The sequence below is a fragment of the Astatotilapia calliptera genome, unplaced genomic scaffold (genome assembly GCF_900246225.1).
Source record: "Astatotilapia calliptera unplaced genomic scaffold, fAstCal1.2 U_scaffold_70, whole genome shotgun sequence".
In the NCBI taxonomy this organism is placed as follows: Eukaryota; Metazoa; Chordata; class Actinopteri; order Cichliformes; family Cichlidae; genus Astatotilapia; species Astatotilapia calliptera.
Window position 1 is genome coordinate 4,583 of NW_020535812.1, and position 14,887 is coordinate 19,469.

At 41.5% G+C, this 14,887-nt stretch overlaps 1 protein-coding gene across 1 annotated transcript; it reads left to right on the forward strand.

Annotated features, from left to right (window-relative positions):
* Nucleotides 1-3,837: 3,837 nt before the first annotated feature.
* On the forward strand, nucleotides 3,838-7,318 carry LOC113018372 (uncharacterized). The gene is made up of 5 exons (XM_026161437.1): nucleotides 3,838-3,930; nucleotides 4,078-4,456; nucleotides 5,742-5,859; nucleotides 6,125-6,170; nucleotides 6,979-7,318. The coding sequence occupies exons 1-5, from the start codon at nucleotides 3,838-3,840 to the stop codon at nucleotides 7,129-7,131; spliced, it is 789 nt and encodes a 262-aa protein (XP_026017222.1). The 3' UTR covers nucleotides 7,132-7,318.
* Nucleotides 7,319-14,887: the final 7,569 nt, after the last annotated feature.

Here is a 14,887-nt window from a genome sequence, read left to right on the forward strand (position 1 = left end):
ACCTAGACCCGGTTCGTAGAGTACGCTTGGGGAGTGTGATTGTGTGTACAGCGTCTCTTTATGTCTGTCTCCACGTTGGTTGAGTGTGGAGTAAGTGCATATGAGAGCATGAGGGTGGGAATGGATGTTTGTATCTGTGTGTGCCTGTATGTCTGTGTCTATATGTCAGGTTGGGTATCAGACGCCACCTCTCTGGGGACATCTCAGGCCCTCCAAGGTTTGGAGGCCTATCTCCCCCTACCACCACTTCCCCTGCCAGTGGCGGACTCCCTCAGACATCGGTGCGTTGGTGGTTCTTTGTGTCCGGGGATGGGCGTCCAGGTACACACCGGCTCACTCCTTGGCGGCCGCTTATCGGGGCCTGGAGCCTGGGGCTCGCTCGGGCCACTTCGGAGGTGGGGTGCCCCCGGCCTCTCGGCCTGGGGCTCGGTCACTCAGGCGCAGCTGGCTGCCGGCGGAGCTCACGGGCGCGTCACTGCAACCCCCCCTGGCTTCTGCTCCGCGGCTGCTGAGTGAGCCCTCATCTGGGACTCTCCTCAGCTCTTTCCGGGACAGTGGCGCGGCTGCCCCTCTGTTGGTCTTCCTTGGTCTCTTGTGTTCTGGGGGCCTCTGGATGTCTGGAGTTTTGATCTCCTCCATACCTGCTTCACGCCCTGGAGGACGGGGCTGTGCCCCCCCCACACCCTCTAGCAGATCATTACATGAAGGAACCTTTTAAAAAAACAAGCGCGTCCATGCTCACAGGTGTACACACGGGTGATCACACCCACAAACTACACCCTTTTTGGCTCCTACCTCAAAGCACACTGTGTTCTGTTGATCTTACGTGCTGCACAATAATGTTTAATATTTAGTATTTACTGTCATATTCCCATATCCACAGGCTGTGAGGCTCCTGAACTCTCTGCCCCCCTCTCACGGACAATAACCATATCCAACTTCTTAATAGCAATGAACTGGTCTGCATTGGTGCATCATATCTTTATTCTCTTCCCCCTCCTGCCCCCCCCCCCCTCTTTCTTAAATAGATAACTATCATATCTGATATCATATCTCACAGTACAATAATATTGAATGGGTTGCATTGTTGTATTTTGTCATGTTTCTCAGGTCTTTGTCTGAATTTCTACGAACATTATTGCTAAGGATTGTCTTATTGCATTGGAGTCACACTGGGTTAAATATGTACACTTGGGTTTTAAGGGGTATTTATTATTTTCTTCTTTTTTTGGGGTTGTATGGAAGCCCCAAACGCAATTTCATTGTTCTTGACAATGACAATAAATAAATAAATACTAAAATCATTGTGATGTTGTTTATTCTATTACTCTTGTTCTCTTCTGCTTGTTTTCTTTTTTCTTTCTCAGCAGGTGATCCAGGTGATTGATATATGCATTTTTTTTTCTCTGCCCGTTCTGTTGGTTTATGTTTTTTGCCCTTCTCCCCCGTCCCTCTTCTCAGCTGTTTCTCTTTCCCTCTTTCTTTCTCCCCTTCTTTCCCCCAGTCAAGTCTGTCCCGTATTCAGCAAGTGAAAATAAAATAAACAATAAAAGGTGAATCAAATTGACCATTACGGCAAGGCTGGGATGGTCAGTTTGGTAAAGAAAATCTGTTGGGCATCTTTCTTTGCCTTTAGACAATAATTCTGATGCAAAAGAGCCAAACGGGACAGGCCAAAAAAAAAAAAAAAAAAAAAATGTTACCTCTCAACCAAGTTCTGCCTTTTATATTTTTAGTAGTGTGTCACACAAACAGGAAATATTGTCAAAAAAAAAGTAAGTAAGTACTGAAGCACCCCAAAAATGAACCAAAGCACCCCAAAAATGAACCAAAGCACCCCAAAAATGGGCTAAAATCGCCCCTGTTAACAAATAATAGCCCAACGGTCACTTTTATGCTTACTGTAGCTGTTAGCTAAAAACACTAATTTAGCCTAGTTTGCCCTGATTCAGCTTTGACAGACATGATCGACTGTTTCCAGTAGAATTCCTCGTTGTCATCTTGTTCCCTCTCAGAGCCCCGTATGCTTGCAGAGACCCCTACAGTAGGGAAATGTGCCAAAGAACGTCCAAAACATTGCATTTTAGGTTTATTTATGCCTTACACACAATCCCAACTCTTTAGCTAACTTAACAACTTTGGCTAAAGTCTGTAGTTAGTCTTACTCGTTTGTACAACATTACTGGATCGCCACTGTTTGAAATGATATGACATATGACTCTCACTGAAACAGCAAACTTTGTAGAAAACAACACTTCTGATTCTCTATCTAGCTGTTTGCTCACAGCTGTAGATTACATTATAAGTGGTTGTTCACTCTTGTCAATAATTACATTTCTAAATTCTATTTGTGCAGTTACATGTAAACAAAGTCCAATATTGTATCTAAATGATTGTGTTATGGTGGGACAGTTTCCAAATTTGTTGTATTATTGTACTAGGTATGACTGTGCAAGAGTTATCTTATCTTCCTTGCTTGCACCACACTCTTTGCAGAAATGTTGCACAGCAGCACTGTATCATGTTATTGTGTTATATAATATACCAGAACTAATACAAAGCAATATCCATGTACACTATAGGTCCATGCCAATGTGCCCAAATGGGACCTCCATAAATGGTAAGGGGCGCAAAGGCACTTTAAGACCAGTGGGCACACCGTCGGTGCACATCCGCTCGGATGCTTTTTTCTATTCATTTATTTCCCTGTTTATTTATCGATGCACAAAAGCAATTATCTCAGAGACACCATCCTCTTAACAGAGACTCAAATCAGGAACCTGCAGATTATTAGTCAGCAGCTTTAACTTCCTGTCTTTGTCTCACTAAACCTTCCACGTGGAAACTTGAGCTGCCCACTCAAGCACAGTAGGCTTTAACTGGCTCTGCTCAAGTCACTTCAGTATCTGAGAAACTGCCTCGATGCATGCCAAAGAACACTTTGACAATACGCTTGTGTTGAGTCAAATCCACCACAAGCATATTCTATGGCAGTTTAATTCCACTCCACATAAAAATAGTCACGTATTATTTCCCCCCACCACACTTCCTGCCAGTAGCTGGTGCCCCCACCCACAGTGCATTAGTGGTTCTCTGTGTTTAGTGGCTCACTCTGGGCGGCTGCTCGGTGGGGCCCGGCCCCCTGGCTCTGTTGGGCCTGTGCTGCGGGTGGGGTGCCCTCAGGTCTCGGCCCTCTGGGCCCATTTACTGCTCAGTAACATTTAATATCTATTATTTACTACTACTTACTAGCCTACTTACTGCATATTATTGGTTGTTGCTGTGGGTTCCCCACTGTGTTGGTTTTTCCTTGTGTTTTTCAGCAGATGATGAAATAGATTTTCAGTATGTTTTCTCTCTTCCTCTCCATCTATTTCTCTTCTTCTCTATTTTTCCCTCTTCTTCTGTTAACTTTCTCCCCAGCTTATCTTTTTTCTGCTTTCCTGACCCCCGTTCTGATTCTAATGACTCAAAATAAAATAAAATCAGAATCAAATTCTAATAAAATATGACTATCAAGTGGACCAGTATAGCAAAAACCATAATGGTGGCAGAGGCCACAGAGCCAAGTGGCAGGATTTTCAACGTTCAAACCAGATAAAAAACAGAAATTAAATGGTGTTAAAAGCCATGAATTAAGGCAATTCATTCACAACATAATTACAAGTTTTACTGGACGTTAATATTTTTCTCTTTTTTCAGTGCAAAACAAACTAACAGTACACATGATGCTGGCAAGTTAAAATGTCAGTGTCTTTTATAGATAGCATGTCTAGCATCATAGTTTTATAGATTACGTAGTCAGGGTAAAAACTCCATCTCTGATTATTATTGTACATGACTGTGACATGCAGCGGCCTCAGCATCATGATGAAGGCGACCGGAGGAGATAGTTTGGTAGACATCGATGTTTTGCCGATGAAGGCTCATGTAGCGGTCCTCTTTGTCCTAAACAACAATTTACACTGTCATTTACATTTAATTAATATTTTTAAATTTATAACCTCCTTGCTTTTAGTTTAAACTAAACACATTATTATGGGATTAAAAAGATGGTTTAACATTCACAAAATATAGAAACTAAAGTCCTCTCTGACACAGGCTGAATCTTGTATTTACCGTATTTTGCTGTCCCTGTTTACAGAGACTGTTGTGAAGACAGTCAGGAGAGAACACGATGTCACTCGGATTTGCAACAAGGAAAGTCAGACTACTATTGTTTTGATTATCTGTAAGATCAAAAGACAGAGGGACACAGGAGGAGAGTGTCATCTGCTGTATCGACACGGAGAGAACGTTACTCAGGAATGTGACCCCAGGTTCTCAATAACAAAAGAAAATCAGACTGCCTTTCTGGAGCTGACCAGTTTAACACCAGCTGATAGTGGGAACTTCACCTGTGAGTGTACAAACACTGAAGGGACATATATTGTCCATATCAGTGTCACTGTGGAAGGTAAATGCATTTTGGTTTCTTTATTTGACACAGTTATTCAGCACTGTGTCAGCATTGTATTGACCTGCTTATCTGTTTTTTATTCTTGTAATTTGTTCATTTCTTTTCTTCTTATTTTCACTTACAGCAGTTTAAATACTCTCACTGACTCATTTATCAGGTACATCTTTGAACCGAGTTGGACCACCTTCAGCCATCAAACATGTCTTCATTTTTTGTGGCACAACAAGGCGCTAAAAACATTCCTCAAAGATTCTCAAGACATATTGAAATTACATCATCACACAGTTGCTGCAGATTCGTCAGCTGCTCTTACTTGAAGCAAACTTTCCGTTCCACCACATCCCAAAGGTGCTCTGCTGGATTGAGATCTGGTGACTGCGCAGGCCGTACATGATTTGAGCGCCGTGACATGGTGTGGTATCCTGCTGGAAGCAGCCATCAGACGATGGGTATTTTTTGGGCATAAAGACATGAATGTGGTCAGCAACAACCTTCAGGCAGGCTGTGGTGTTTAAATGATGCTCAGTGGTTACTACAGGGTCCAAAGTTTGCAAAGAAAATCCCCCACAGAGCATTACACCACCAGCAGTCTGAACTGTTAGAAATCAACTCATCGGGCAAGGCATCGTTTTTTAGTCTTCTGTTGTCCAGACTTGCAAACTGTAGCCTCAGCTTGCTGTTGTTAGAGGACAGCAGTGATATCCAGTGTGGTCCGCTCTGCCTCAAGGTTTGATGTGTAAACAGCATTTTTACCCAGAGAATCACAGCTCACTGGATATTTTCTATTTTTCAGACCATTGTCTGTGAACAGAGATGATTGTGTGGGAAAATCCCAGCAGATCAGCAGTTTGTGAAGCACTGGGACCAGTAACATGTGCCATGTTGCTCTGTTTGAGCATTGATTTGCTGACATTTTATTATTTTATTAACCTTTATTTAACCAGGAAGATGAAGCTGACATGTGATTGACAAATGAAATGAACACTGAAATATTTGTGTTACACCCTGAACAAGTATACCTCATAAAGTGGCCAGTGAATGTATATAAGCAGTTGGACCAATTTCAGTTCATAGTAATATTCAGAAAAGATGCAAAAGAAGAAGAAGAAGACAAAAGAAAAGAGCACAGTGACAATATTTAAAGCTCTGTGGTTATAAAACTGGGGTTTCATTACTTCACTCAGAGTTTCAGTAGACATAAACTGTGTTTGATTTGTGTTTTGATTTCCAGGAAATGAAAGTAAATGATTTTACTGACAAATGCATCTTTTCAATGATTTAGACACAAACGAGGCGCACACTTCAGCAGACAAATCTTTTTCCGTTTATCTGCCCGGTGTTGTGATCATCTTTATAACTGGAGTTATCGTGGGATTTATCTACTGGAGGAAAAGTAATGGGTGAGACTATTTTTGCTGTAGTAATTCAAAGATGATATAGATGTAGAGAAAGTAAAAGGAAACATCGCATTTCAATAAATGAGAATTCGGTGTATGTTAAACATCATGTCTAGAATGAACACTTTTTATCCTTCCAAAAATAATTATCATTATTAAGAGAGAAGATAATATAAATGTAGATGTTCTGACTTGATTTTTCTCTGTTTGAATGTGAATAGTGTTACACTAATGCTGACATCCTTTCTTATCAACGTGGCTGCTTAAGGTCAGGAACATCTGGAGTGTCTGTACCTGAAAATCCCAACGGTTTGGTGAGCAATTTATTGCTACGATCTACAGCAGCTAGTTAAAAGTTTGCAGAAATGTAGTTTTTACCATCAGGGCCTTATGAGCCTATACTGGTGTTTTTAAAAGTTATGTTTGACTTTATGACTTTCTGTGTCGTTTCTGAGATGCTTAGAACTCATATTGCACTGCTGGAAATAGTTTATTTTGATGATTAATTTTGCATTATAATATTTATTTTTGTTTTTCCTGCATTATATAAAAATTGGTGTATTTCAGAAATAAAACTATGAAGACACTCAAAATAAATTTCCTGTGGTGGGAAACTATTTTGTGCAACTATTTTGTATTTACAGTTTTGAGAGATAAGCCTCTTAAATTTCTCTAACTAGAAATATATGTTAAAAAACAAAAACGATTTTCAATTTTTTGGTAGTTTATTGCATTTTTTTGCAATTTATGTAATTACTGTGCACTTAATGCAGACATATTATTAGAATTTGGGCTATAATGGTTGTATTGATGTATATCAACTTGAAATGCTCCCAAAAATGGCTTCACAGCATGTAAAAATATAATATGAGCTCTGGCAGACTTGGTAAAACATGTACATTTATGTTTTAGGATGTTACTTATATGGATAATTACAGATTAGTGTTATAATACTATTAGTGCCAACTTCAGTGTCCTTTATTTTGAGAAGAAGCTCTTACAGAAATGAGCAGAAACATTAAATAATCCAGGCAACAGATGGAGAGATTTAAAGATCAATAGAGTGTGTGGGTAGACCGGGTTGAACTTGATTAATACCTAAAATATTTCACTTTTCTAAAGGATGACGATGAGCCAGATCAGCCCTATACAAACCTTCAGCAGCCATCGAGTGATTCCTACCAGACTATCATCTCAGTGAACCATCAACACGACAACAAGACACGCTCAGCAAGAAGCACAGGAACTGTGGGAGTGGATAATAAAGCTCTATGAAACATTTTAAAGTATATAACACTTTAGGTGACATACTAATATAATAATATTCATATATTATAATAAACGTCCATCTTTTCACACTGGATATTTGTTTCCCAGTAATGGAGACCATTCAGTCATAATACTCCAACTCAGGCTCTCAGATTTAATACAATACAAACACAATAAACTGTGGCAAACATGACTCTTTGTATCAGACTAGTTTTGTTTTTGAACAAACATCTCATCATAATTTGAACACAATGTCCATCCAGATAAACAGAGAGATCAGTCTGGCTTAAACAATGTTGGTGGTTTACCTTCTACTGTCCTTCCACTTTTATGCACTTCTATTTTAGACATAGTAAAAGTTTCAGTGTAGACACAAGAGGTGAAATAAGGAGGGTGCAAGTCTTCCTGCTTTCACTATAGTCTACCTCACACTGTCAGCCACAGTTACTTCCTCACCAGCATGACTGCATGGAAACTCTGCTTTCTCCTGCTTCTGCTTGTGGTTTTTAGCAGTGAAGGTAAATATATATAATTAAAAAAGAAAAGCTGTAAAGCCAGGTGTTTAAGAAGAAAGCTTTAGTTAGGTTAGTGAAATAATATATGTGATTGATTTTCCCACAACAACAAATATATAGAAACTATAATCCCGATTTTGTTTCATTTTAACTGGAACAATTTATAGAGACTCTTGTGAAGACAATTGGAAAGAAACCCGATTCCACTCAAATATGCAGCAAAACAACTCTGAATATTACTGTGATGATACTGTGTGAGATCAGCACAGAGAGGAGCCGAGGAGAACAGCGTCGTCTGCTCTATCGTTACGACCGAGGCTTTATTCATGGCTGTGACTCCAGGTTCACACTGATCAAAGAAAATGAGACTGTGTTTCTCCACCTGCTCAACTTAACATCTGAAGACAGTGGGAACTACACCTGTGAGTGTGGATTTCGTGGTGGATTGTATGTTCTCCATCTCAGTGTGACTGTGAGAGGTAAAAACATTTTCTATTTATACCCACACCGCAGATTCAAGGTGGATGTTTGGAACTGCGTTAACACTTTCTTTTCTGTCATACATGGTTTGAGGTCGTCATTCCCGCCTGCAGCGGATTAATGAAAGGTTTCAGTCAGGAGATGAACATCTGGAATGTTTTTAAGCTCTTCTTCTGGCTAATTTGTTTAAAATTTCATTATAAAACTGCTCCAATCACAACTTTGGTGTTATTTCATCAGTGAAGTGTTTGAATGATGCAATTGAAACTCTAATGTAATGAAAAGATAAACATGTTTTCCACTTTAATATAACAGGCTAATGCAAATTTCGTGACTTTTCATGTTTTCAAAATGAAGTTTTTTTGTGTGTGTGTGGCAACATTCAACAGACGATGGAGATTCTTCTGGCATGAAGTTCATGGCTACAGTTCCCATCATTTCTGCTGCTGCTTCACTCATCAGTGTGGCTGTGATAACCTGTGGTTACAGCCTGAGGAGAAATCCTCGCAGGTGAAAACTTTTACTGACGCACTTAAACTCATGAAATGACCCTTTGAAATCACTTGAGCACATTACTGCATACAGCAGCCACTGTGGTGTTCAAAGTATCTCATAGGTTCTTTTAAAACACCACACATTAGTTGTAGACATAGCTAGTCTTGTTTTTGAGCTATTTTTCACCCCATGACCTCTGATGTTTTTATCCTAACAGAGAAAACAGATCAGGTCTAACTAACTTAACAGGATCTGAAACTCGCCAGATGTTTGTGAGTTTTCCATAGTTCTGTTTTACACTTAATTGTGCCGAGGCTGCAGTGCATTATGTCTGTTTTTAAGCTGCACTTTAATTAAATGTAAATGACAGTGTAAATTGTTGTGTAGGACAAAGAGGACCGCTACATGAGCCTTCATCGGCAAAACATCGATGTCTACCAAACTATCTCCTCCGGTCGCCTTCATCATGATGCTGAGGCCACTGCATGTCACAGTCATGTACAATAACAATCAGAGATGGAGTTTTTATCCTGACTACGTGATCTATAAAACTATGATGCTAGACATGCTATCTATAAAAGACACTGACATTTTAACTTGCCAGCATCATGTGTACTGTTAGTTTGTTTTGCACTGAAAAAAGAGAAAAATATTAACGTCCAGTAAAACTTGTAATGATGTTGTGAATGAATTGCCTGAATTCATGGCTTTTAACACCATTTAATTTCTGTTTTTTATCTGGTTTGAACGTTGAAAATCCTCCACTTGGCTCTGTGGCCTCTGCGATCATTATGGTTTTTGCTATACTGGTCCACTTGATTACTTCCCCTGCCGGTGGCGGACTCCCTCAGGTATCGGTGCGTTGGTGGTTCTTTGTATCTGGGGGTGGGCATCCGGGTACACACCGGCTCACTCCTTGGCGGCCGCTTATTGGGGCTCGCTCGGGCCACTTCGGAGGTGGGGTGCCCCCGGCCTCTCGGCCTGGGGCTCGGTCACTCAGGCGCGGCTGGCTGCCGGCGGAGCTCACGGGCGCGTCACTGCAACTCCCCCTGGCTTCTGCTCCGCAGCTGCTGAATGAGCCCTCATCTGGGACTCTCCTCAGCTCTTACTGGGACAGTGGCGCGGCTGCCCTTCTGTTGGTCTTCCATGGTCTCTTGTGTTCTGGGGGCCTCTGGATGTCTGGAGTTTTGATCTCCTCCATACCTGCTTGATACCATAGAGGACGGGGCTGTGGCCCCCCCCACACTCCCTAGCAGATCATTACATGGAGAAACCTTTGGAATGCAAGCATGCTGATCCACACAGGTATGCACACGGGTGTACACATGGGTATTCATAGACGCGGACTACAGCTTTCTTGGCTGCTGCCTCAAAGCACACTGTGCACTGTCTATCTTGCGTGCTGCACAATATCGTTTACTATTTAGTAACTATTGATATCTATGACTAGCTAGTTTATTGTGATGGTGCTTTTTTTTTATTATTATTATGTTGCTCTTTGTTGTTTGCTGTCTCCCCTGTTTTTTTTGTTTTTCTTTCTCTCCATACAGGTGACCCAGGAGTTGTTTTTTTTTGTTTTTGTTTTTTCTCTCTTCCCCCCCTTCTCACCGTCTCTTCTCCCCTTTGGTTTTCTTTGAAAGGATGACAAAGGATGAACTGAAGCTCCGCCATCACGTGATGTCACATGCTGCTGTTTCTGATGTCACTTCCAGAAAAAAAAAAAAAAAAAAAAAAAAAAAGAATTTGATGATGATTTTATTTTATTTTGAGTCATTAGAATCAGAACGGGGGTCAGGAAAGAAGAAAAAAGATAAGCTGGGGAGAAAGTTAACAGAAGAAGAGGGAAAAATAGAGAAGAAGAGAAATAGATGGAGAGGAAGAGAGAAAAAATACTGAAAATCTATTTCATCATCTGCTGAAAAACACAAGGAAAAACCAACACAGTGGGGAACCCACAGCAACAACCAATAATATGCAGTAAGTAGGCTAGTAAGTAGTAGTAAATAATAGATATTAAATGTTACTGAGCAGTAAATGGGCCCAGAGGGCCGAGACCTGAGGGCACCCCACCCGCAGCACAGGCCCAACAGAGCCAGGGGGCCGGGCCCCACCGAGCAGCCGCCCAGAGTGAGCCACTAAACACAGAGAACCACTAATGCACTGTGGGTGGGGGCACCAGCTACTGGCAGGAAGTGTGGTGGGGGGAAATAATACGTGACTATTTTTATGTGGAGTGGAATTAAACTGCCATAGAATATGCTTGTGGTGGATTTGACTCAACACAAGCGTATTGTCAAAGTGTTCTTTGGCATGCATCGAGACAGTTTCTCAGATACTGAAGTGACTTGAGCAGAGCCAGTTAAAGCCTACTGTGCTTGAGTGGGCAGCTCAAGTTTCCACGTGGAAGGTTTAGTGAGACAAAGACAGGAAGTTAAAGCTGCTGACTAATAATCTGCAGGTTCCTGATTTGAGTCTCTGTTAAGAGGATGGTGTCTCTGAGATAATTGCTTTTGTGCATCGATAAATAAACAGGGAAATAAATGAATAGAAAAAAGCATCCGAGCGGATGTGCACCGATGGTGTGCCCACTGGTCTTAAAGTGCCTTTGCGCCCCTTACCATTTATGGAGGTCCCATTTGGGCACATTGGCATGGACCTATAGTGTACATGGATATTGCTTTGTATTAGTTCTGGTATATTATACAACACAATAACATGATGCAGTGCTGCTGTGCACCATTTCTGCAAAGAGTGTGGTGCAAGCAAGGAAGATAAGATAACTCTTGCACAGTCATACCTAGTGCAATAATACAACAAAACTGGAAACTGTCCCACCATAACACAATCATTTAGATACAATATTGGACTTTGTTTACATGTAACTGCACAAATAGAATTTAGAAATGTAATTATTGACAAGAGTGAACAACCACTTATAATGTAATCTACAGCTGTGACCAAACAGCTAGATAGAGAATCAGAAGTGTTGTGTTTTCTACAAAGTTTGCTGTTTCAGTGAGAGTCATATGTCATATCATTTCAAACAGTGGCGATCCAGAAATGTTGTACAAACGAGTAAGACTAACTATAGACTTTAGCCAAAGTTGTTAAGTTAGCTAAAGAGTTGGGATTGTGTGTAAGGCATAAATAAACCTAAAATGCAATGTTTTGGACGTTCTTTGGCACATTTCCCTACTGTAGGGGTCTCTGCAAGCATACGGGGCTCTGAGAGGGAACAAGATGACAACGAGGAATTCTACTGGAAATAGGGTTGCCAACTTCCTGAAAAATAAATAAGGGACACCTCGTGGCCAGGGCCAGGCGACCCAGTTGTCTTCACCCTTCCCAGTGTGGTGAATTTTCTAGCTCTTTTTTTTAACCATTTGACTTGAAGTTGATTTAAGTAGATATGTTCTACTTAAATCCTATTCTATTCTTTGTGATATGAACACATGTGAAACAAATGATCATTTAGCCATTTTTTTGTAGCTCAAAATGACAACATTAACACAGTAAAACAGGTCTCTTTCTTAAACAGAAGCCTGTCATGCTTAACTTTTGAGAATATAAGTAAATCTTTCTTTAAAAGAACTCTGTCCTGCTTAACTTAAAATAATAGAAAACAATAGAAAGAAAAATATTCTTCTAACAGTGCACATTTAGTGCATTTAGTACAATTGGCTTCAGTTGAGGTATTATTTCAGCTTTTCTAATGCTAATCAGCTGCTCCTGTTTGTAAACCCGCCTGTTCCCATGATTACGCATCTTAACTCATCATCATTATTCATCTATGTATTACTTTTATGTATTAGTCATCTATTTGTTGTAATCATCTATCCTTGCAGTTGTTTCTTACACAAAATAAGTTATATTATCACACTTCTGGCCACATAGCGCTGATATTGACTGCACATGCCCATATTAACTTTTTCCAGCCAGGTGTTTTCCTTTTCCCATTCTTCCCTTTCTCTGAGGGAAACAAACATTGCTGCTCTAATGCTGGGCTCACACTGTGCGGTTTTAGGCCCATTTTGAGCCGATTTTTGAGTCGTGCGACCGTTTTGGTGATCGGACCGTTTTTTGGCCTTCGTCGTGCGTCGTGTAGTATACGTGGGGTAACGAGAAGCGATTAACACCTCGAGCAGCTCCCGATCATCAATCGCTCGTGAGCCGCTCACACTGCTCACGCGCAAACACGTAAACGTCGGTGAAAAAGACGGAGCAGCACGGCTGTGCAGCGTGTGATCTGGACACAAGCAATGGAGGCACAACTTGTAGAACTTTGGAAAGCTCATCCGAGCCTTTTCGATGTGGCATCACAAAATTATCACGACCACAACAACCATTAAAATAGTTGGATTTACACTGCTGCTCAATCACAGCTGCCTGATCAATGTTTTTCATTAGCAATTTAGCAAAGTTGATGGTGGTGGTTTGTGTGTCTGTGTGAGTGAAAGACAGAGAGCGACAGATTTTCTGCTATAACCTTCATTTTATGGAGGCACAGTGTGAGCACTCAGGTCGCATCAGAGCATCGGGCCGTATAGTGTGAGACCTGCATCGTGACCTACCAACTTCTAACCCCTGCGAGTCAATCGTGCAGTTTGAGCAGGAGCTGAATAACGTGACTGAAAAAAAAAATCGCACACTGTTTGCCCAGCATAAAGCTGGGCAAACAGTGTGCGATAAGTGTGCTGTCAGCTCATTGGTCACAAAGCAGGAGAGGGGCTGGGAATTATGTTTTCAAACAAAGTGTTAATTCCATTAAAAGTTATAGACTACTTTTGAGTCTCACTGTATTACGGGACAAAGTGCGTCCCTTATGAGCTCAATACGGGACGTGTACTTTTGTTTCTAAATACGGGACGATTCCGTATTTTAAGGGACGGTTGGCAACCCTAACTGGAAACAGTCGATCATGTCTGTTAAAGCTGAATTCAGGGCAAACTAAGCTAAATTAGTGTTTTTAGCTAACAGCTACAATAAGTATAAAAGTTACTGTTGGGCTGTTATTTGTTAACAGGGGCGATTTTAGCCCATTTTGGGCTGCAGCAGCATAAAATCCTCAGCAGGCTGGGTAAGCTTGCGTGAGCTCTCTGTGGAGGCTGTTGCAGCTGAGATGGCTCACCCGAGCGGTGCAAACTTAGTTACCTTCAAGGCTCCAGAGTCAGCTGAGGTCAGCAGCTCAGCCTCTGGGGAGGTTACAATCCCTGGAACAGCCAGGTCTCTACAACCAGAAACAGTCTTTGCATGTGCAGCTTCAGAACAAGACTTGAAGTTCCAGTTAGTGTCCGATGTCCCAGAAACACTCAGGTACTCACTGAGCAATCTCTTGAGGCCAACACTCAGAAAATCAAACAGTCTTTGAGCCTTTGTGGGAACATTTATCGTCTGTGCTGGAAAGGTGGAAACATCTGGGAGATGCAGCCTTAACACACTGGGCTTCACAAGTCCTTGGAGGCAGCTCACTAAACTCAGGGATGCAGACAAAATCAGCACTTGCAGGAACACAATGTGCCCTCTCACAATGAGCTTGGAAGCATAAACTGAGTTTTCCTCACTGACTGTTTTAGACAGGATTGTGGGAGTAACACAAAAAGCAGCTTCAGCTGGAAACACACAGTTTAGTGTCTTTGCTGCTCGCTTTAAGTCACAATAAACAGAAAACTCATTGTGTCTCATGTCAGAATCACTCATATACAGGAAAGGAAGAGGCGGAGCTTATTTCCTGCAGGGAGAGGTTAGCAGTCTGTGTCTTTCTCATTTCTGACTCCTAAAGAGCTGAAAAACACAGGCTGTTATTGGCTGGCTGACACTGGGATTAATGTCCTTGAAGCCAGCAGTCTTTAATGTCCAGGTTCAGAACGGGCAGGTGAAAAACAGTCCTTTATGTCCTCTGATGTTCAATAAACTGTCCTGATTACTGAGGGAGCAGAGAAAGTGTCTCCATCACTCACCACAGCTGGATGCTCTGAAATCCTGGAATCCAGCTGTGGAGAGGAGCGCCGGCGGCGTGGACGCAGTTTAGTAATCAGGGAACGGGAGACAGGAGGGAAACACAGCTGGGACCAATTACACACACGAGACAGGAAACAGTAACACAGGACTGTCAAAGTAAAACAGGAAATATAACACAGAGTCCAAAGTAAGGAGACGTGGGACACAGTGAAGACACAGAAACAGAAACCAGAACTATAATCACAAAACAAACTCAGAAACATAAAGAGTGAATCAGCTGATTCAGTGTTTGTGACAAAAACATGGATCCTGGT

What these genes read in the sequence shown, in the direction of transcription:
- LOC113018372 (XM_026161437.1), top strand. Translation starts at nt 3,838, where the DNA reads ATGACTGTGACATGCAGCGGCCTCAGCATCATGATGAAGGCGACCGGA. An exon ending in TTTTGCCGATGAAGGCTCAT is followed by an intron (nt 3,931 to 4,077) that starts GTAGCGGTCCTC and finishes CACAAAATATAG; the next exon opens with AAACTAAAGTCCTCTCTGAC. An exon ending in TACTGGAGGAAAAGTAATGG is followed by an intron (nt 5,860 to 6,124) that starts GTGAGACTATTT and finishes TGGCTGCTTAAG; the next exon opens with GTCAGGAACATCTGGAGTGT.